The 22,543-nt window shown below is 39.7% G+C and overlaps 1 protein-coding gene across 3 annotated transcripts in view; it reads left to right on the top strand.

Annotated features, from left to right (window-relative positions):
- grm5b (glutamate receptor, metabotropic 5b) overlaps positions 1 to 15,526 on the top strand; it is an 80,552-nt gene extending 65,026 nt beyond the window's left edge. For all 3 annotated transcript variants that reach the window (XM_074678924.1, XM_074678925.1, XM_074678923.1), the window contains exons 14-18: positions 653 to 811; positions 1,189 to 1,314; positions 2,881 to 3,063; positions 4,588 to 4,754; positions 6,813 to 15,526. In XM_074678924.1, the coding sequence (XP_074535025.1) occupies positions 653 to 811; positions 1,189 to 1,314; positions 2,881 to 3,063; positions 4,588 to 4,754; positions 6,813 to 7,881 (1,704 nt within the window). In that variant the 3' untranslated portion in view covers positions 7,882 to 15,526. The remainder of the gene's footprint in view (positions 1 to 652; positions 812 to 1,188; positions 1,315 to 2,880; positions 3,064 to 4,587; positions 4,755 to 6,812) is intronic.
- Positions 15,527 to 22,543: the final 7,017 nt, after the last annotated feature.

Here is a 22,543-nt window from a genome sequence, read left to right as displayed (position 1 = left end):
CTTTTTGAATCCTGCACCTGGTTAATAAGGTATGAAAAACTAAAACTAAACTAAAATTAAACTGAAACTAAACTAAAACTAAACTAAAACTAAACTAAAACTAAACTAAAACTAAGCCTTGTTGCAAAAATCAAAACTAAATAAAAACTAGAATACCTGCTCTAAAACTAATTAAAACTAAACTGTAATGGAAAAAAATGGCAAAACTAAGTAAAACTAAACTATAATGACAAGTCCAAAACTATTATAACCTTGGTTCAGATACTGGGGAGTTGGTAGCAGCAGAACTGTGAGCAGAAGAAAAACTTTCATCATGAAGGAAGCAGCTGTTTGATATTCCAGATTATTTGCTTTCATGCTTCATCATGGTCGGAGTGAGACAATGTAGATGCCAAAACAAACAAAGGGGGCATAGAGTTATTAGTTCTCTTCTTTCTAAAGAAACATGAACACAGAAGGCAGCAAAAGTCTTCCTATCATAACTGACCTTAAGTTTATCATCCTAGATCATAATGAATAGATTACCTATCTGGATTAAGACTCCCATGATTTTCTCAGAACAGTTAAAACATCAGTCTAGTGATACAAAAATGTATAGATTGAATTAGTTTAATCAAAAAGTCTTCAATCTATTTGTGATCTAACCCTCCAGACAAACCGCATTGCTCGGATCCTGGCGGGCAGCAAGAAGAAGATCTGTACGAAGAAGCCTCGCTTCATGTCTGCTTGTGCTCAGCTCATCATTGCCTTCCTCCTCATACTGCTGCAGCTGGGCATCATTGTCGCTCTATTCCTCATGGAGCCACCTGAGGTAAGCTGTGTGTGCGTGTGTCTCCATGTAGGTTTTTCAGTGTGTGTAGGAGAGAGCGGCTCAGTGACAGACAAATTACTAGAGAAGGAGACATGAAAGATGAATGAGATGAATGAAAAAAAAAATATTGCAAGATAATGAGGCCTTTTATCTTGATTATATAAGGCTGTTTATTTTAGACCAGTGGAGTCATTTCAAGTTCAAACTAAAGTGTTTTTGTTGTTTTAATCCAAAGCTGATTAACAATTATGCAAGTACTTACCAAGAGAGCTGTTGAATAAACTGCATATTAGCTTTTTGGATTTTATTGAATAAATGTATGATGCTTTGCAAGATTTCTGTTATTGGGATGTCCTGTTTCTCTCCTGCTTTTGTAGGTAATCCATGACTACCCCAGCATCCGGCAAGTCAACCTCATTTGCAACACCACTAACCTTGGTGTGGTTGCTCCTCTTGGATACAATGGCCTGCTCATCCTCAGTTGTACCTTTTATGCCTTTAAGGTACTTGCTCTACTTCATTCCAGCTTGACTACTGTGCATTTCAACTTAAAGCTACTATGAGGAGCTTTGAGTTTGTGTTAAGTTTGGTGCCCCCCAGACGAAGTGTTCATTGCTGATTCTGTCCTGTACATGTAGAATCGGTGTATCTTGACCAAAAGATCACCCACTGCTCTCTTTTCACTGTCTTATATATAACTCATGGAGAGTCTTAGATATAAAATATGTAACTCTTTAAAGGCAGGGTCTGCAGGATTTTCCTAAAAAAAACAGAATGTCAACTTTTACAAGAATAATCCTGCTTAATCATCTCTTCTGGGCCTCTATACATGTGTGTCAGTGTCTGTGTCTGCCTCGTTCCCCCTCCTCAGCCTTGTATGATGATATTTTGATTGCATCATAATGTTTCCAGTGCGCAAGTGACTTTGCGTGTTGATGATCGCAAGTGTAAGCTAATCAGAGATGCTACCGTAGCGGACGTAGCACAGAGGAAGACAAACACAACCAAAGTGAAAAGAGATGCCAAACAATTAAAACTTTTTCCTAAATGAGGGTGAAGCTTGGCTCAGTTTTCACTTGCTTTTGGACACTTGGAGAGCAGGTGGGGACGAAGAGCGACATGAGCTGACTTTCTGCTAACCGAGTTTGAATGTTGTATTTACTAACAAGTAACCAAAATTCCTGCAGACCTTACCTTTAAGCAATGTGCAGTGGTTTGGTCTGACACTTTCTCCAGTAGTGGTTTTAGACATTTAAGATAACAGCTTATTAGTAGTCACTCCTCTTATTAGTAGTGTTTCTTGCTTCAAATTAAGACACCTGTTATAAATTTGTTCACTTTGTAACGAAAAAAAAAAAAAAAAAAAAAAAAAAGAACAGAACAAAACAAAAAAACGTGTAACATGGATTTTAAAAATCAGAGCTTGTGATTACTTTTCAGTTTTTTACTTCAACCTGCCTATGGGTATGCTGGCCATACCGGGTGATAGGATGCAGCCTGATTTTCTCGTGACATAAAGCTAGTTAAGGTTCATTTTATACATTGCTTTTTATGGTAGATGTATATGTTGACATCTTACTCAAAGCTGTTATATAAAAAAAGTCACTCAGACGTGACGTGAAAATCAGTGACTGAGGCACTGTTAATGTTTGGTCCTCTACAACCTTTCAGCACATAAATAACACTTTTTTTATCAAACACATTATAAAGTGAATGTTTGATTATCAGTTGCCTGCAGCCATCAATTTTCTGCAGGATGTGGAAACAGAGTGATAAAAGAGACCACAGCTGAACTGAACTCACTCTGTTAGTACAGAAGCAGAGAAAACACTCCTGCTGGTACGATGTTATAACCCCATTTATTTGCACATAATGATGTTAGGATCAGAGTTACAGTGTTGGTGCAAAGGAATTAGGTTAGCTGTGTTTATTGGGTTTCTGTAAAGGCTAACAGGGTCTTCTCTTTTTTCTTTTTCCTAATTTATGGCAGAGAATGATTGAACTGTTTAGAGAAATGTGTTAACGTATATCCCCACTTAACCCTCTGACTCTGTCTCTTTCACCCTAAGACCCGCAACGTTCCTGCTAATTTCAATGAGGCAAAGTACATCGCCTTCACCATGTACACTACCTGTATAATCTGGCTGGCCTTTGTACCCATATACTTTGGTTCCAACTACAAAATCATAACCATGTGCTTCAGTGTCAGCCTGAGCGCCACTGTGGCTCTCTGCTGCATGTTCGTACCCAAGGTAAGGCTGAAGATCCACAGTTTCCACCTCTCACTCATTCACTGCTTTGATCTCTGTATTTCTTCATGTATTCCAGTCTCCCTGAATGCTAAGCTGCTGCTTAAACCTCTAAAAATACCTTTTTTATAAGTGCTTGTCAGGGATCCATTAAAAGTGTATGTTAGGACACTCTCGTTGAATATATTCCAAAACAGTGCACAGATGAAATTAGACAGCGGGTAACCATGGCAACAGTACTAAAACCTTATGGTTCTCTATCAGGTAAATGACGGTTAAAACATTTTTAATCATGTCTTAAACTCACTACAACCTTTTAAGGAGTCATATGTTCAGACACTTCACTGAGTATTTAGGTTGATCTGTATTTTTTAGTAGGAGCAGTTTGTTCCTCCTTTGAAAAACTTTCTGAACATTTCTGGTAAATTTAATGTTCATCCTGCTTTAAACTCTCATGATGTGAGTGCCAGACACCATTCATTCTGTACGTCCGATACCAAAATCAGAATTCTAAAAAATGACTTTTTCTGTCCATCTGGAAAAAAAAAAAAAAATAATATAATTATAATATAATATAATATAATATATATATATATATTTAATTTTATTACGTTTTTCAAAGGTTTTTTACAGAGTATAAAGAAAAAAAAGTCAGAAAAGAAAAAAAAAAAAAAAAAACAGAACACAACAAACAAATCAGGGCTTCTGATTTTATGTTACATTGCATTACTAGTTCAATATTTCTTGAGACAAGTGTTTAAAAAAAGGTAAGAGGTAAGCGGTACAATCAATTACTGTCCAGCTCTGTCAAATCAGGCCAGATATTTAATAAAAGGCTGTCAAATGCTGAAAAAAATAGTAAGTTTGCCTGTCGAGCCATAATGGATTTTCTCCATGTGCAGTACAGATGTGAGGTCAGTTAGCCAGGTCTACCACACCATGCTATACTTGATTGTACACTACACAGAGAGACTTTGATTACATAAAGATGGAGAATACCTATATGATGCTGTTTCAGGATCTGGTTTGAACACAGCCATACATTCAAGAAAAAAAATATTGAAAGTCATTCTTTTGATAGTGTGGTAACGCTGAGGCAGAACTTACAGAAAAGTCCATGTAATTGAAACTGAGGACTGAAGTGAAGTCTGTGACTAACTCATTTCAAATGCCAGGTGGTATTCTTTTTAAAACCTGCACTGAAGCAGAAAGCTTATTTAGAACAATATCAGGTTTTCTTTTTCTTATACAGTAGCATCTTGATATTTCTGTGGTACTTTAAAGAGAAAGTTTTTGAATTTTAAATCCAGGCAATAGATTTAAGACCTCTACCTTTAATTCACACAAAAATGTGTAAGTCATGATGACTTCACAGAAACGAATGTAGATCGTATAACGTAATATTGTTGGAAAGAAAAAACGTAACAACTTCAAACAACACTGATCACTTTTAATTGTGAGATTTGACAACCTCTGTATTGTATATCTGAATTTAAACAGCATGTGTGATGCTTGACTTCATTTCAGGTGTATATTATTCTGGCCAAACCAGAGCGAAATGTGCGCAGTGCCTTTACCACAAGCACAGTGGTGCGCATGCACGTTGGTGACGGTAAATCGTCCTCAGCTGCTAGCCGTTCTTCAAGTCTGGTTAACCTGTGGAAACGCAGAGGCTCGACTGCAGAGACATTAAGGTACCAGTATATGTTTGTGTGTGTGTGTGTGTGTGTGTGTGTGTGTGTGTGTGTGTGTGTGTGTGTGTGTGTGTGTGTGTGTGTACTCTAGAGGCTTATTGGCCAGGTTAATTCCAGGTTACTCTTCAGTTACAGTCCAAGGCGCCATGTCTGTAATGGCCCCACTCAGAGACCATTTATGTTGTGCGTGTGTGTGTGTGTGTGTGTGTGTGTGTGTGTGTGTGTGTGTGTGTGTGTGTGTGTGTGTGTGTGTGTGTGTGTGTGTGTGTTTAAGCTCTCTGAGAGATTGATTCTCTGAACTCCCCCGAGTCTGCTTGACCGTCTTTCTGACCCTGACATGAACTGCAGACAATTGCCTAATGGAGACATGGCAAAGATGGAGAGAGGGAGGAGTTTACTGAGAAAGGAGGCTGGGGAGAAGTTTGGAGGGACAAATTAAATACAAACATAGGAGAGGATGAATGTAAAGGACAGAGAGATGAAAAGCTGGATGATGGGAATAATAGAGGAAATGCTCATAGGATGGTTTGAGAAGAAAGAACACCATAACTTTCACACCCAGCTCAGTCATCTACAGTGACTTGGCAGCTATCAGAAAACACAAAAGAAGTGACGCACAACCACTTGCTCAAAATGAAAAGGAGGAAAAAGGACAAGAGCACATTTTCATTTGTCAGCAGGTTACTCCAGCTTGCCATGCTTTGCAAGCAAGATTTCGATCACACTATTATAAAAAATGTCAGGAGTGTTTCCATCTTTATTCCTTCATTCCCTCTCGTTGCTCCTGTCTTTTTCTCTGAGTGGTTGTAATTGACAGGGCTGTCTGTTTCCATAGTGCAGGGCTGGAAGCTGCTGCCTCTGAGCTACAGTCATGGTATAGTCTAAAAGGATGCAGTCGAAAAACCAGCCAGAACAAGTGTAAAAAAATATATATTAGCGATGATGTTTTTATCATGAACTACTGAGGTCTGCATGACTTAAAACCACCAGCTTCAAGAATATGATCAGTGGAGATTGACCATGAGATTCAGTACAAACATGTGTCTCAGCTGGCTACAAAATCGTCTTAATGGGATCATGGTCATGTCTGTGCAGGTGATTTGACTTCTATTCACCTCAAGCCACTGTGATGTGAGGTTTAATCAGAGCGTCCTCCACAGATTAATCACACTAATTAACCTGACAAGAGCATGAGAGGAGGGGTAGGGCGCTGTGACTGATGATGAGCAGAAAAAGGTGGAAAAAATGGAAGAACAGAGAGTCTGACAAAGAAAAATTGGGAACATATTTTGGGGGAAAGAATAGATCAGTGAGCTCACTTCAGTGGAATCACTCCACATACACCTCCAGCTGATTTTCAGTTTTTGAACCGCAGTGAATATGATTACATGTCTGTGGCATTCCTAATTTATCTCAATATCTTCGATCAAATGTAGACACAGTTTATAATTTTGTTCCAGTGTTGTGGCCTCATTGCCTCTAAACGAGTTCTCCTCAATTTTCTTCTCTTCGTAACACAACCAAGTGATGTTGTGAAATCTCATTTATTGCGTTGTTACACACTGAAATGCAATTAAGATAGAATTGAAATGTTAAACATCACAATGAAATTATGCAAATATAGGCTGCAGGGCACTAATTGGAATACAAGTTCTGCAACTTGGATTAAAAACAAACCCAATATGGAAAAAAATAAGTTGTTTGTAATTGGAAAGTTTTCTGCGATATATTTTTGATGTTAGTTGAGTGTAAGTCATGTCAGTGTTATCTACGGACTTTCCTGGACCTTAAATCATTTAATAACAACCTTACAAAAATACACTTTTGTTGCACCCACTGCTTAAATCTTCTCCTTTCAGATAATATTGAGTCAGATATGAAGGTTTTCGGAAATGTTAACGAGATATATTTGATTGTTCAGCTGACAAAAAATAAAAGTGAATAACTGTAGGTGTGTTCAAACTTTACATGCTGTTTTCTAACAATACTAGCCCTTTCCTTGTTTTTGAACATCACTCTCTTTTTTTAATCTCTTTTCCCTTTCCTCTTGTTCTCTAGCTCCAATGGTAAATCAGTGTCTTGGGCGCAGACAGAGCGCAGCAGCACACGGGGTAACCACCTGTGGCAGCGGCTGTCTTTCCACATCAAGAAGAAGGAGAACAATCAGACTGCCGTCATCAAGCCCTTTTCCAAGACCTCTGAAGAGCGCTACTGTGGCAGTGGGGACCTGCCCCCACACGAGCCTCTGCCATCCCTCCCCTCCATGTCCTCTCTGCCCACTCATCCTGACTCTGTCACTGACAAGACCCTGTACGACCTCTCGGAAGCTGAGGAGCGCTACTCCATCACCTACCGACCACAGACTCCTTCACCTATCAGTACAGTCAGCCAGAGGCTGGGGGCGGGATCAGTTGAGGAGCCTCAGATGACTGCAGTCCCAAAGTACCCGGGCAGCATTTGCAGTGCTGGCAGTGGCAGCAGTTGTGGTCCTGCCAGTGGCTCTTTCGTGGTTGGAAATGATGGTCACTTGATTGCTGTGGATGATCTTTCTGGGGTGCCACAGAGCAACCTGATGGATCAGATCAGCTGTGTGGTAAACCGCTTCACAGCCAACATCACTGAGCTTAACAGCATGATGTTATCACCTTCTCCAACACACTCGCACGCGCACAAACACACGTCTCCTTCTCCTCACCCGCCTGACCCATACCTGCTCCCCCGAGAGATCCCAATGCCCCCGACCCTCACAACCTATGCTGATGTCCAGCCCCTTCCACCTGTTGAATCCAGCCTGGGTGGTAGGGGAGGCTGTCCAATTCATTCTATTCCTCATTCGCCTTATCCCCTGCCTCCTCCTCACCCCCAGACCTCTCCCACTCTCTCCCCTATTCGAAGGGGCCTGATCAGCTCTTCTCCTCTGAGGAGGGCGGAGTTGGAGGAAGAACTTATCGCTTTGACTCCGCCTTCACCTTTCCGTGATTCGCTTGCGTCCAGTAGTGGCTCACCTGTCTCAGAAACGGGCCTTTTTCTCCCTCCAGTGCCCTCCCATCCTCCCCCCTCCCCGCCTTCGCCAAGGTACAGCAGACTGACACTCAGAAACTACAGTCAGAGTTCATCCTCACTGTGAGCTGAAGGGAGGAAACCACAGAATATAAGAGGAGCACTTGAAACGCTTTGGTCAACATGAGAAAGGGAATGTTCTGGAAGGACTTCCTGCATGGAGTAAAATCCTGGAGTCAAGGAGTCATAGAGGCTGGTTGGTGAAGACGCCAAGTCATGGTACTCTTCTGTGTTTGTTTACATGTTTGCAGTGAGACGCAGGTTTAAAAGCTTGCCCTTGGTGTGTTTTCTTAGTGCTGTTTCCAACAATTGGGACATGAATTGCTGCAACAGTGGCCACTAGTACTGCAGTGTTTGGTGTCTGTGAAGTCAGAGATCATACTCCAGAGGTCTAGAGCTATGTATAGTTTAGGTTTGGTTTGTGGCCTTAAGGTAACATGGCTATCAACTAATTAGAGATTGTGAATGTGTGTGGCTGTGTGTATGTGTGTTTGTTTTTGTATGGGTATGTCTTTGCTGATTCTTTGCTATTGACAAATAATGGTGACATGACCGTGAAGAGTGCTGAAGAGCTATGACTCCTAAAACCTGTAAGGACTAAACAGAGGCTAATAAGGGCACACACACATATGTATATGATCACTCACACAGACACACATCAGTGTGGCACACACTAACAAACTGTAAATATATGAGAGGTTTGGATTTTTCTTTTATGGTAAAATCCATCATGCTTCTATCAAAAGTGCATTTGTTAACATACCACGCTGTATGTTACTTCAAAGAACTCTTTTCACAAAAACATCATTTTATTCACTCAGCTCTTCAATTTTTTTCCTCACCACGGCTTTATTTTCTGAAGTTACTCTTCCTGCTTTCTTTTACCTGCCTCTGTTTTAGTACTTTTTACTCTTTCACTTTCATTTTCTTTAAAAGTGTGAATGTATAATATTTTCTACATGATTCCTGAGGAAGTTGGGACCAAAACTTTTGTACCTCTCAGTCTGTGACTTGAGAAAGGGGAAAGGGAGCAACTGACAAAGCCAGGCCTTTTTTTTCCCATTGTCATCTTAATTGAGGTGGATTCTTGGCAGAAATCATACTCCGGGCTTATTTTTAGAGTGTGACATTTAACAGAGGAACATGTAAGGCTTAGCTGGATCACAGTGATGACATTCATTCAGACTGGCAGTCAGACTCAGGAGTCCCCCACTTTAATAAAGACAGTGCTTTAAATGAGATTAATACAAATCACAATCATGTCTGATGTTGGTGGACATAAGCTGATTGATCCATGCTGGGACAGAGCCCCCCTAGCCTATTCCCCTGTCACATTGATGCTTAGACCTTTTCAAACCTATTAACTGTTTTCAGAGAAAGAAGAGCAGGAAAACGCAGAAAGTCATTTTGAATGGATGGATATGAGAATAGTATCAATCCCATTCTACAGGAAAGTCAAAATGTCAATCCATAACTTTAAAGTAAGGTCTTTCCTTTTGAGACCTACTCCAAATGTCAAATTAGCTGGATTGAGATAAATGTTGTACGAAACATGATTTTGTTTGTATCAAAAAGGTTACTGTGTTGTATTAGACTCAACATGAAATCAATACAAGGTGTTTCTACGTTTTAACATTCCAGTTGTAAATGTCAAGGTAGATTGACAAACAGATTCACTTGGAAGAGACAGCAACACGTAAAAGATTCAATTTAATATTTTTGTCAAAAGCAAAAAGAAAAAATAAGAAAAGAAAAGAAAAGAAAAGAAAAGAAAAGAAAAAAAGAAAAGAAAAGAAAAGAACAAGAAAAGAAAGAGAAGCCGTTGTGCTTACATTTGCATCCAGAGTTCTTGAGTTCTTCAGAGACATATTGTAAATGTGCTGATGAATGCATTCAATGAGATGCTTTTGAGAAATGGGGCTCTGGCTTTGTCTCATCACCCTCCCCTGAGAAAATAACCGCAAAGAAACAAGACAGACAGTGGTCAGAGGGCTGTGATACACACACATTTCTAGATGTTTCATTTGAGGAGTTAAATCAGCAGCAAAGACGTGAAGTGGTTCCAGCTGACCTTTCTTAATAATAATTGGGCTACGCTATCACAACAACAATCAGTACTCCAAAATGTTGCCTGTGTAATATCATTCCTAACACTCTCCATATTTCCTCGGCATATGCATCTGTCTGCTGTGACAGATGACTGGTGGAGATGCAGTTCATGGTCAGATTTCAAATCAGTCAGTGTTATTTTCCTGCTCTACGGTAGCCAGCAAGAACAAATTCAGACAAAGTGATTCTGTAAATACTAAGGGCATGCAAAGACAAGTTCTGTTCTGTTTCCAATGAGAGTAATTTTCTTTACATATCAAAAAAGAAAAAAAGAGATGTTTTTGAACTATGTTATGAAATCTTACAGTACCAATATGTGTTAAGACTACTGAAACTGTGTTACTACGCTGAATGTGTGAGTGACCATTCCTATTCAAATGTCTTGTAATTCAACAATATAATAATTATTGATATTAATATGATTATTGTGCCAAAGGGGTTAGGGAGGGTTTAGCTTATTAGCTTGTGGGTAAATCAGTGGTTTTGTAAAAAAGGAAAAATATTAATGTAAAACTGTTTCTAATGTTTTCGATATTTTCTATATAAATACTCCACTTTTTTCCAGTGTAAAAGCAATATTATCCATAAGTATACAAGGTGCACATGTGAGGGGTTTCTAAAATCATGAACTATGTTTTGAAATGATGTTATTTTTCATCCTTGTGTAATCTTTTACTGGACCTTTCAATGAGGATAGTATGGGAAAATGACATTTTTCTTTGTTTACATAACATTTTGGGCATTTTGTTCTTATTTTTCCCAGTTTAATTAGGTAAAATGTGACTCAGCACGAGGCACCATGCATCATGAAATATATATTTCAGGCATATTTGGATACACATTGAAGTCCTAGAATGGCCACTGATTTAAACCTTAAGATAAATATTGAGAAAAAATCTTTAGTGTGAGATATTTAATGTTTCATTTCTTGTTTTTTCTCTTCTTCAGTACCTTAAAGCTAAGATACAGGGCTTGATTGGTCTACAGAACTCAACTACAACTCAGAGGATGACACAAAACAAATCTAGGCATGTGCACGACTAGTACTGGATGTTGTGCAAATACTTTTCCCTTTGACATGTCTTAGGATTTGCTCTGTCAAAAAGCATTGTTCATTAATGTCAGAAGCAGTGGTCGCTGTCAGTAAGTGCCGTCTGTGCTTCCTTACCTCTACATCTCCTCAACTAATCTGAACAATCTGGTCCCTGACCCGTGCTTTTGTTGAGATGTTCGAGGAGAGTAGCTGGTTTATCTGCTGCTGTCACTGACAGTGTTTTAAACATACTGAGGGAGTAACAGGGAGCTTGCTTCAGCACTTGAGCTGCGTGTTATCAGCCCCCTGGGTGAGGCTCGACAGTTCACTACCACCTCTGCAGAAACAGACAGGATCAGTGCTTTCATCTACTGTTGTATTCTTCACTGTAAGGGCTCAGTCCTGTGACACCTTATTACATTAGAAAGCAAAAAAATGTCATTATTAAGAATACACATTGTAGAGAAATGAAAATGGAAACAGCATGATCAGGCAGAGTAATTATATCCTTACAGATGATTCACTTTAGAAAATAATGCACATATGACCTCTATATTTAAACTAAACTTTCAAAACTGTTACGAGTTTTTGAGGCCCCTTGCACTTACATCTTAGTATGGAGGATTTTAGACCTGTTTTTTATTTCACATTTTTATAGACTTTGTTAATGATAGAATGTATCTCTGTATTTAAAATGAAGAAAGTCTACAGTAGTATTGAAGCCCTCTCTGTTAATGCTCCTGCTCCAGTTTTAGCCCTACGGTAAGGATCACACAAAGCTACGGCTCATTTTAATCTGGGGTGATTTAGGCTCTAGATATTTCCCCTTGAAATAAAGCCAAAACGTGATGAGGGAAGTCTGCGCTCGCCAGGAAGATGACTGCCTGATGTGACTTTCCCCAAAATTCTGTTGGTTGACTTATTTGAAAATGCACTCTAAAGAATTAGATTGATAATCCATGTGTTCAAAAATACTTTTAATCTAAACTCCTTCATCTGCTCGTTCGACAAACAAAGACTCAAGGCTTTTTTATAGATTTGAGATTAAGAGATCCCTTAAACCTCCCAGTCCTTAAGCCATGTCTTAGGACCAGGGGGATGTGATCACAGGGCTGTTTTATGTCCTCCAGTGTTATTTATAACTGCTCTTTTTTTTTTTAGCCCAGGTTTCAGAGTGCCATATCAGGTTACCTTAAAGGTGTTAAAGGTGTTGAAGCTGTCATAGCAGGATGCACTGCTGTCAAAGGCTTCTTTGATAATAGTTGTAAATATAGTGTTATGATGAACACCAGTTGTGGTTTGAGGGTCCAAACATTAAATCCCTTTTCTTGCTTCAACCCTTCTTTACTGATCCTTTTTCCTTTTTCTTGGAGATACCAAAAAGCAAACTAGGCAAAACGCTAATCATTATATCCCCAGAAGTAATGCCTTGAACTTAAAAAAAAGAGAGTTTATTTTAGAGATAAGTAGCTATATTTACTACACAAAAGCATTTACGATGGTATAAAGGCTGTGATTTTGGAAGCATACACGAGCTAATGCTGAGGTTGGCACACTAACATGAAATATTCATTAATCAATGCACTTCATGTGCAGACTGTAGTCTTTTGAGTTTGAATAGCTGTTTCCATGTTTTCTGGGGCTTTACACACGGTTTGGTTGAGGGTTACGAGTAGATTTCTTCAAAGTTATCAGTATTTTTGCAATTTTTTTTTTTGAAGCTGCTAATTTGAATGTTTCTTTTACAGCTATGTAAAAGCCTGTGTTTTTTTTTTTTTTTGTTTTTTTTTTTTAATTAACTGGTTGTTTCTGCAGCCAGTGCAGTTAAATGACAGGGTTTTAGGGTCATGGTGTCAGCTATATCCAAGCAGAGGAGATAGAGTTGAGTAAGAAATAAGGTGTGCATTTTATTTACTAGAAGTAAGAGAGGAATTTGTATTTGTATTTATTTGGTTTTATGGCAGAGGTAAAGCAGATGTCTTAGTGTTATTGCTTTGGATACAGAGTTGCAAAATTTAAGTATTGTATATTAATGGTTTGTAAAAAGCTTGTATGTTTAGTTTAACAGACTCACTTCATATTTCTGTTAATGAGAGAGTTAAACCAAACTTGACTGTGAGCTTACCATGTATCTCAGATGAATCCTTGCAGGGCATGATGTTTATCAAAGACCATACGGTTGATTTCTTTAAGGAATCAGAGGGTATTATTTGATGCCGTAAACTTTCATTTACTTTTCATGGATAATGTAAGCAAATTTGCTGACTATACCCCGCTTCAAATTCTGAAGAAATCCTTCTTTTTAGCAGTGTATGACAGTAATGAATAAGAGATATATAAATAAGGAGGTGAATTTTGCCCAAAACTGATGTTCACGTCGTAGATGATCAAGATCTTCATGTTGAATCATTTATTTCAGTCATGATGCTTTACAAGCTTGTGAGCAAACATTCAAGTTCTGTGGTTTTTCAGGGAGTTAGATGATCTGAGTGGAAAGCTAATTTAATTCTCTCTAAACAAAAAGCAGCTCATCTGCATCTAAACTGGAGCCCTGTGTCATGTTCAAATGTGTTTACAAGTGAGATTTATCAAAATGTGAATTCAGCTGAGCTTATTGGGGTGGTAAGCTTGGGCTCTAGTTTGAAAAGAAGGGATGAAGTCTCACCAGAATTTTAACAGAGGAGAAGTTGACTAAGCTGAATTCTTTCAACCAGAGAGCAGAATGTAAAACGTGTAAAATGTATTTGTATAATTGAGTATTTATTCATCCCAGGCAGAAATTACAACTGTGGAAATTTATAATAAAAGTGAACAACTTATTAATTTTAGAAATAACTGCACTGTAATTTTCCCAAGACTTCTGAGCTGTTGCATCAAAACATTCACAAAAGCTCCTCCACTCAGTGCCAAATTTTCCTCATCTTTTATTTTTAAGTGCTATGGGATTTTATTGCCCAGTTGGATAAGTTTTGCAAAAAAAGAAATTAAATCTGAAAGAGTTTCTGGGGGAAACATCAACTTTTTGTCAGGAGATTCTTTTACAAATTGAATATTTTGTAAACACGATTGAGATGAAATGTTTCATTTCTAGAGAAAGCCCTGAAGTGTCAATCCACTCCGGGGTATTTGATGGTGGAAATTACTTTTTAAAGCTTTGTTGTTTTGCTTTCTTTCCTCCCTCTGATGTGAAGAACTTTAGAATGTAACTTGATGCTTTATATAGATGTGATAAAGGGAGATGGTTTTATATTTGGATATTTCCCTATTTAATATTTTGAGTGAGCTTTGTGAAGTTTGCAATGTGAGAATATAGCTGTATGGAAAATACTTTATGTTTATAAGTGGCTTTTTAGTGAGGAGTGATAATGGGGGATGAAGGGGGCTGTGGTTGTCTACTTTAGTTTATATGTTCAGCTACTGTTTTTACCCATAAATAAGAACTGACTTTTCAAACAGAGATGTTAAGATTTGATCCTAGAAATGTTTGATTTCTCAAGGAAAGACTTCAGATTGTGCTGGGCCTCATTGTTTCCCACTCACTTCTGGGCCTCGTTGATAATTTATTTTGAGGTTTCCCACAGAGCTGGCAGCGACAACAAGAGCAGTTCTGTCCTAACAGAGTGCTCATCTCCCAGTTAATGAATCGTTATCCCTTCACTCCAACTTGGCCCACGGTGAGGGACCTCTCTGGTTTGATCTGTGGTCACTCAGAACCAAAGGAGTGGGCAGTGTTAACAGGATGCTCCATGTACTTGAAGTATAACCCTGAAGCTTTTCAGTTATTAAAGTGGGGGTTCACAAATACATCCTTTGTGGATGTGTTTTATCTTAACTTTTACTGTGGAGCAATAAAAACACCTTCAACACTGTTAAGATTAAAGCACCAGCTGACAAACAAATTTCTGTACTTGCTTTTTATGAATATCCCACAAATCATTCAATCTGACAGTTTTAGGTACACCTATTCATACATATGTTTATACTGTGGGTGAACATTTTTTCAGATTTAAGGACTAAGGAAGATTAGAAATTATCCTTAATGAAGACTGTGCATGCTAGACAGTTTGAATGATAGTGCAGTAATGTAATCTGAGAAGTGAGCACTGACAGCTCTTCCTTGCTGCTTGTCATACGAGAAAGTAACTGTGAAACTATAACAATTTTAGGTAAGGGATGACATTAATTAAACCTAGTGTTGGGTACTTATCCCTGTGGAGACACTGTGCTACTGAAGCACTTTGGCAGGTGTTTGACTCACCTGCTGGGCGCTAAGAAAGAAGTAAAGCAGACGTGTTAGAGTAAATCAAATCTTCCTGGTGTAATCAATAACTCTTACTTACAGCTTTTTATAGTGACCTGATTATCTTTGTGCTATTGACACTAGGTTGTACCAATGAATTTTAAGATCTACCAAACTGTGTAATCACCATAAAGCAGGAGATTTGGTGTGGTTGGGTGACAAAACAACAAGGAATGATGTGTTTCTCTTTTTGTTTGCCATCTGTAAGTGTACTGCAAAGTACCTTTGAGTCATTATTAAAAAAAAAACATGGTTAACCCTCTTGTCTTTCCAATTTTTTTTTTGCCTCATTTGGTTGTCAGAAAGTAACAACTATTGTAACAGGGTCCTGATAAAGCGGCAATCTAAAGCAAATAAGACAATAAAAAGTGCAAAAAACTGCAGCTCTTTGAGTGCCCACCTGAGGTTTCAAAAAGGCCAAGGACACCCCTTTAGACAGTTGTATTAAAACTTGGCTTAAGACAGTCTGCTCAATTACCAGATTTTTTTGCTGGTAAAAACTGCAAAGCAATGACAACTGTATCAAAGATCAGCGTTCTACATAATGAAGGATGTGTCAATTCCACCCAACAGTTGTGCTTATCAAAGATGTTTGCTGTTTCATCACAGGTCCTCCCCCATTTCCTGTTATCAGATTAGCAGGATGTTGATTTAAGTCTGTAGCTGTTTTTGAAACCACCAACTACAAAAACTCAGTTTGCCAGTACTTCTCTGATGTTTTACTAATTGGACAAAAAAAAAAAAAAAAAAAAAAAAAGATCATTATGCAGTGGACCAGTCCCCCTACATATTGTTACCCACAGTGCACCACGTTTAGAGACTTGTTGTTTTCTATTCATGACAGTTGGCATTTGGCTTTTAGGTTCATTACCACTACCTACTATTTGAGCATAGACCAGAGTTGTTACCAATGCTACAATGCTGACGTTTACCGATCAGTGCTAAAGCATGCAATCCAAAACAGCCTATGAGTCCATTTTACTCATTTAAATTGAATAACACTGACGAAACATTTTTACACATTTTAACGAAAACAATATGCATTACTAACACTACCATTCAACAAGACTGACATTGATGATTAAGTAATCATTAAGCTTAAAACTGATCTTTTTAAAAAAATATTTAACTTACTCCAGTGCAAAAGTCAATATCACTATGATTTCCTGTTCCTTTGGTATACACCAGTTTATTCAGGTCTGGACAAAAGATGGTTCCTTTCATTTTTAGTTTCAGTGGGTTTTATTTCATCGAGCTATTGGATATAGTCCCAGACTGATCGCCCACGAAAAATGATCTCAAGCGTCTGAGAGTCTGGCCTACGAGCTGGGCCCAGTCAGTGGAAACTGCTAGACACCACCTTGACGGCTCCTGTGATACAGTCTTTGTTTTCCAGCAACCTTAGTGTAATAGTAACAATGCAGCCAGTATAAGAGAGTGGTACATCTAAAACAACAAGTGATTTCATCAATTTAACTGAAGACACAAGGTCAAAACAATATCATCATCATCATCATCATCATCATCATCATCATCATCATCATCATCATCATCATCATCATCATGCCCTCTTTTAATTATGTCCATGTCTTCTTCTGATCATAAATGAACCTCTGTTCAGTATACCCCGCCAGTTTTTTTTTTTTCTTTCACATCTTTAGTTATTGACTTGATGGCATTAATTGTGTTCCATTTCAATCCAAAGAAATGTTAAGCATGAAAGAAGCAATAAGGAAAAAAGGGACATTAAAGCTCAAGGCCAGCAGGTTCACAGTGGTTAGTCAATCATACATGTATGATGTGATAAGAACTGTATAGGAAATCATAGGAAGCCATCCAGGTATGTAGAATGTTTGATATTTTTGAATTTTGCTAAAAACAAATAAAGATGGATAGTCTTCTTTTTCCCCCTTCATATACAGGCAGATATATTCATTAAAGACTTAGCTTTAAGCTTTCATCTTTTGCCCCCTGCCCCTCTAACTCTGCTTTCACAGGAACTGTGACACATACGAAGGATTATGCTTGAGAAAGAACTAACCCTAAACACTTGATACACTATTATCGAGCTCTGCAACTTAATACTGCAAACTCTAACTTTTTTACATTGTCATGCCACCTTAAACACAAACCAAAGCAATCAATACCGTTTTTTCCCTCTCTTTATATGACAGTAAGGACTTGTTATTTCCCCCTCCCCACAGTTTACTCTTAAAGCCAAACAGTGCTTCAAATGTGAGACTCTTTTGAAGTGAGTTAAGTGGCACTTATAGTGTCATCTGCTTTGTAGAAAACTTCAATCCATATAGGGACTTCAGTCAGCTTCTCCTGTGAAATATACTGTGAATCGTACTTCTCACTGCTCCACTGCAGAACACCTGCACTACCCCCTTTAAGATGAGTTCCCCATCAAAAATAAACTCCTCTATACCCTAAGGCAGTGTCTCAAGTCCCACACTTCTGTACTTGCACTCACCATTTTGAGTGCAGGAGAGCATTCACACTGACAGTATGAAAAAAACGAAGTGATCTTTGATTTCTCGAAACAGTCGAACTGTTGAGTGGGGAATGTTGGACACTTTCACCCTCACTGGTCTCCATCTTGGCTACATAGCCGAAGGGGCAGGAATGGATCAAAGAGGTGGGGGTGAGGGTGGGGGGTTCTTAATCGGCAGTTTATAAATTATTAAGAGCACAAGTTCTCACAATCAGAGGCACAGCTCAGCTGACTGATGGGCGGGCGCCCCATAGCTATTAATGTGGAGGCTCAGAGCCCGCCCCATTTCCAATATGGCTCCTGCTGACAATATGCTTCAAAACTCGTTATCAGGAACAGACAAAGGACATGAACGAGACTATGTCCATTTATTACTACGTCCATTTTGGTCACATGACATAGCAGGGGAAATAATGCATCACCACAAGTCTAATACCTCTAAGGGGTCAGAAAGGGAGGGAGGTAAAACTGGCATGAGGGACCGGCATGAAGGGACAGGTGACAGTGAAAGGGCCAGACCAACCCTGGTTTCAGCTTCAACTGGAATGATTGGTACTGTATTGTGAAAACATTTTTTTTTTACTTACTGAAATGCTTGTTGAGAAAGAGTTGCTTAAAAAATAGCACAGACTCAAACCATGTTGCATTGTGAGCAGTCTTCAGGTGCACCCCTCATCAGCTGTATATTTCTTGTCTTATGTAACGTGCATGCTGCTGGATCACTGCTGTTAGATGGACATATATTACAAAGACTGTGTAGGAAAAGGGTGTCATGGTAACACTGAGAGTCAGCCTGTGATACGTGAACACATACATTTTGTGGTGTGTATCTGTACACAGTGTGCATGTGTGGGTCTGGACATGTGTAAGAGCACAGAAGAAACATTTCATTCCACAGCACTCAGCTTTGTACTGTGTAGGTGTATTCCTACACAGTACCTCCATACGGTGAGCTAACTGACCATGAAGCCACTCAAGAGGACTTAATTCAAGTGTGAAGGATTGATCATTAAACCCCTGGACAGTGGTGATCAACCCAGCTCTGAATGAGTGGCCTCACCTGCACGTTTGACTCAATGAAATACTTGATCAGCTGATCTATTTAGGGAGCAAGCACTAAAAGAAGCAGTGAAGTTACTGTAGCTGAGTGAAGTTTTTTGGACACTGTGAACACATAGGGCTCTAATTTCGTAGACCAGGCGCAAGCGCAGGCGCACCTGCCCTGCGCTGGCCTTCGCCGTGCGGACAGGGCGTGACCGGCGCAAGTTTCCTGCAGTGCCAAGAGAGGCGCAGTCAAGGCGCAGAGGAGCGCAGAGCTGGGCGTCTACGCCTCCCTCCGCGCAGATGGCAGAGAGGAAGGAGAAAAGCCGCGAGTGGGTTTAACACAGCCCAGAGCTGTTTTCATGAGCGCCTCCCTCCACGCAGATGGCAGAGAGGGAGGAGAAAAGCCGTGAGTGGGTTTAACACAGCCCAGCGCTGTTTTCATGAGCGCCTCTGTTCGCCTTCAAATGCGCTGCGGCTGAGGCGCAGCGTCTGATTGGTCTGAGTGATCCCCAGCACCGCGGAAGGTATGCTAAAAAGACCCGATAGTGCAGATGGTCAGAACTGCTGTCCCTGCAGCAGGAGAATGGACAGCGGGGTGCATCGGAGGACACGAAGCGCGTCACTGTGTGGGCCAGCTCCCGGGACAGATTTAATCTGTTCCTTTGTCATTAATAGAGTACAAAATTAAGAGGCAGTTACACAGCTGGCTTATCCATTCAGAATACTTTCGATCCACCTGTACTCCTGGTTTGTCATCGCCAAATAGCAGAACCTTTGGTGATATACTGTATGCTCTCCCGGTGTCTCCACCTCATCCTCCTTACAATAATGTACTCCATCTTTTTATATCACGTTAAAAATAAAGACTTGAACAGAGAAATATGGGAAATCATGGGTATATCCTGAGTGACAAACATTTATTTTGTCTCTTTTTTTCTTCGTCTTTCTCTCCCTCTTTTCTTTGAATTAAATTAAATGAGAGAACCAGATATATACTCAGTATCAGATGTTAAGGCTGTGCATTGTTTGATTGTAAGATATGCATCAAACTTCCAGCTGCCGTCAGGTTAACTTTCCATTATGACAAACGGCTTTAATCTGTCATCAGATGTGACGGGACAGTTAATATAGATACAAATGTATATGCTGGTTCAGATGGTTACATTAAATAGTGATTGCTGGGATTGTTTATTGTGTTAAAATGTGCCTGACAATCTGGAAACCTGCCTCTGAGGCTTTGATGACGTGTGTGCACATGTGCGCCTGTCACCAAATTACAGCTGCGGAGGGTGCGCTCCGCTTTGCGCCGAGAATAGACCAGGTTGGAGCTGGCGAACTTTCAGCGCACTTTTTTTGGCACAAAATTGTCACTGCGCCAACATGAATCTGCCGACACCTCCCCCTGGCGCGCCGTCACACCCATCTCTGCGCAGACGGTCTACCAAATTGTCAAACTGGCAGCGCATGGCGGTGTGCTGCACGGCATTAACACTGCGTGGGTTGCGCCAGGCTTGCGCCCCCTGCGCACCGCCCCGAAATTAGAGCCCTTACAGTCAGAGATGATTAAACCATCATCAAGAGACCATCTAATGGAACCATAACGTTATTGACATTCATATTAAGGTCTTGTTACATGTTGTTTTAACTAAATGAGAGGCCAGGCTTTCAAACAACACCCTATTAGTATAAAAATTATAGATAAATGAAGTCACAGATTCGAATCAGATACTTATAAAATGTCAGTGTGACGAAGCAAGTCTGAAATCAGAAAGCAGTTAAGTGAATAATTAATCTATTGAACATTTAATTTCATCTGTTTCGGTAATGCATTTAGAGTTGACATTTGCACCTCATTTACCATTTTTTTTCTTTCGAAAACACGTTCATTGCATGCATTATTCATCGTTTTTACCTTGTTAGTTTTCTGCTCTTGACATTTTGAACTATTCAGAGTTATTTTACACTGCCAATTTACATTTTCTGCAGTTTCCCAAACCCTCTGGTAGGTTCATACTGTTTTTAATGTGTCATAGAAAATGCATTTGTTTTGTCTTGACTTGATCTGCATGAATTCAGTTGTTGACCCCAGAAGGGATCAAGAACAGTCAAGCCCAAACTGCCGTTACAGGGGCTTAAGGGGCTTTTTATGCTCTAGTGTAGAACCAGGCATGGGAGAAAAATGGATTTAAAGATAGTGTCATGGTAATTCTCACAAACACCTGTACCTGCACACACAGTACAGTAATGACCTGAGAGTTGAAGCAGTTTTTTTCTTTTCATGCAAAGTGGAACCATGGGCTTAAGCTTTTAAACTAGACAATGAGCTGATTTTCTATGTCCTATATCACTGTGCACATCTTGTCTTGACATTTTGAAGGGGTGGCTGTGGATTAAGTGGAGTCATTGATCTCTGAACTGGATGGTTGGGCATCTGACCCCTAGTCCTGCTATCCACATGCCAAGGTATCCTCAGATGTACATGGAATTAGTCAAACCTCATGGGCAGTTTCCATCAGTATGTGAATGCAATGTAATGTATATGCAATTTGAGTAGTCCAGAGACCAGAGAAAGACTATTTATGGATTGTCAATAGGCAAACATTACTCATACAGACCTTGCATGCTACAGTAACTAAACCACATGAGTTGGAGCTGGAGACTATGGAGAGCAGCAAAGGAATAGGGATGATAGACTGAGCAAAAAGGAAAAGAGCCAGTAAGGCAGAGAAGAGAGTGTGATGAAAGGAGTGAGCAGGGAAAAAATCAGTGGGTGCCAATATAGCAGAACTGAAAGTCACTTGAGTTTTAATTTCCTGCCAGTGGAAGCAAGAACAATATCAAGATTGAAAAATGGTTTCAATGAGTCACTCTTAGAGGCAGCTCAGTGGGCTCCGGCTGTTAACATTCATAACATCACCCCTCCATCTCCGTCTCTCTGCTCCTTTAATCCTCTAGTTTGCCATATTGTATAGACTCACAGAGAGGCTGTTACATACACATGTGCATACACTTATAAACACACACACACACACACACACACACACACACACACACACACACACACACACACACACACACACACACACACTCTCTTTAATAGCACTAATGAGACGGCATGACTAATACCTCTTCAGTCCCTTCTCCAGATGAGTGCTTATTATGGTCTGTCAAGGAGATGAGTCAGTTTATGTCATGGTTACTATGGTGATCAAAGCCTTTAGCACTTCCCTGAAGTGCCTGCTAGCTAAAATAAACTCTTAAACCCCTCTAACTACAAACCAATCAGCAGGCATTTACGCATGGACTTACTCCAACAAGCACACTGACGATTTCACTTCCACACAGTTGGAAAAGAATTGTCCCAAGCAAATTAGAAAACAACCACTAGATGGTAAAAGACGACACGTCACTTACGTGTATTGCCTCTTTCCCATTTTCTCAAAAAAGGTCACTATCTGGGCTCAGCAGATCCAGAGATCAGTCTCATGTCACCTCATGTTGATTACCTCAGTAAGTCAAGTGATTTGGTGCTGCTGTACTTGGTGCCACCTCCTGATATGTCATGTCATTTTCTTTTTCCGGCTCTTCACCATAGACTGTATAAAACATGGACGTAGCCTCTGTGACGTCACCCGTCTGTTCCTGACACTTGAAATGAAGCCAATCCGTAGATGCAGCCACATTTGATATGTTGCCGGTTGTGAGTTTCCTTTCAAACAACTACAGGGCACTTGTCAGTCACATGA

Source organism: Halichoeres trimaculatus, unplaced genomic scaffold (assembly GCF_033239565.1).
Source record: "Halichoeres trimaculatus isolate MK-OKI-2021-1 unplaced genomic scaffold, fHalTri1.1 fHalTri1_scaffold_9, whole genome shotgun sequence".
Classification (NCBI taxonomy): Eukaryota; Metazoa; Chordata; class Actinopteri; order Labriformes; family Labridae; genus Halichoeres; species Halichoeres trimaculatus.
The sequence above is the reverse complement of the archived record's forward strand: the minus strand, read 5'-3'. Positions and strand labels throughout refer to the sequence as shown.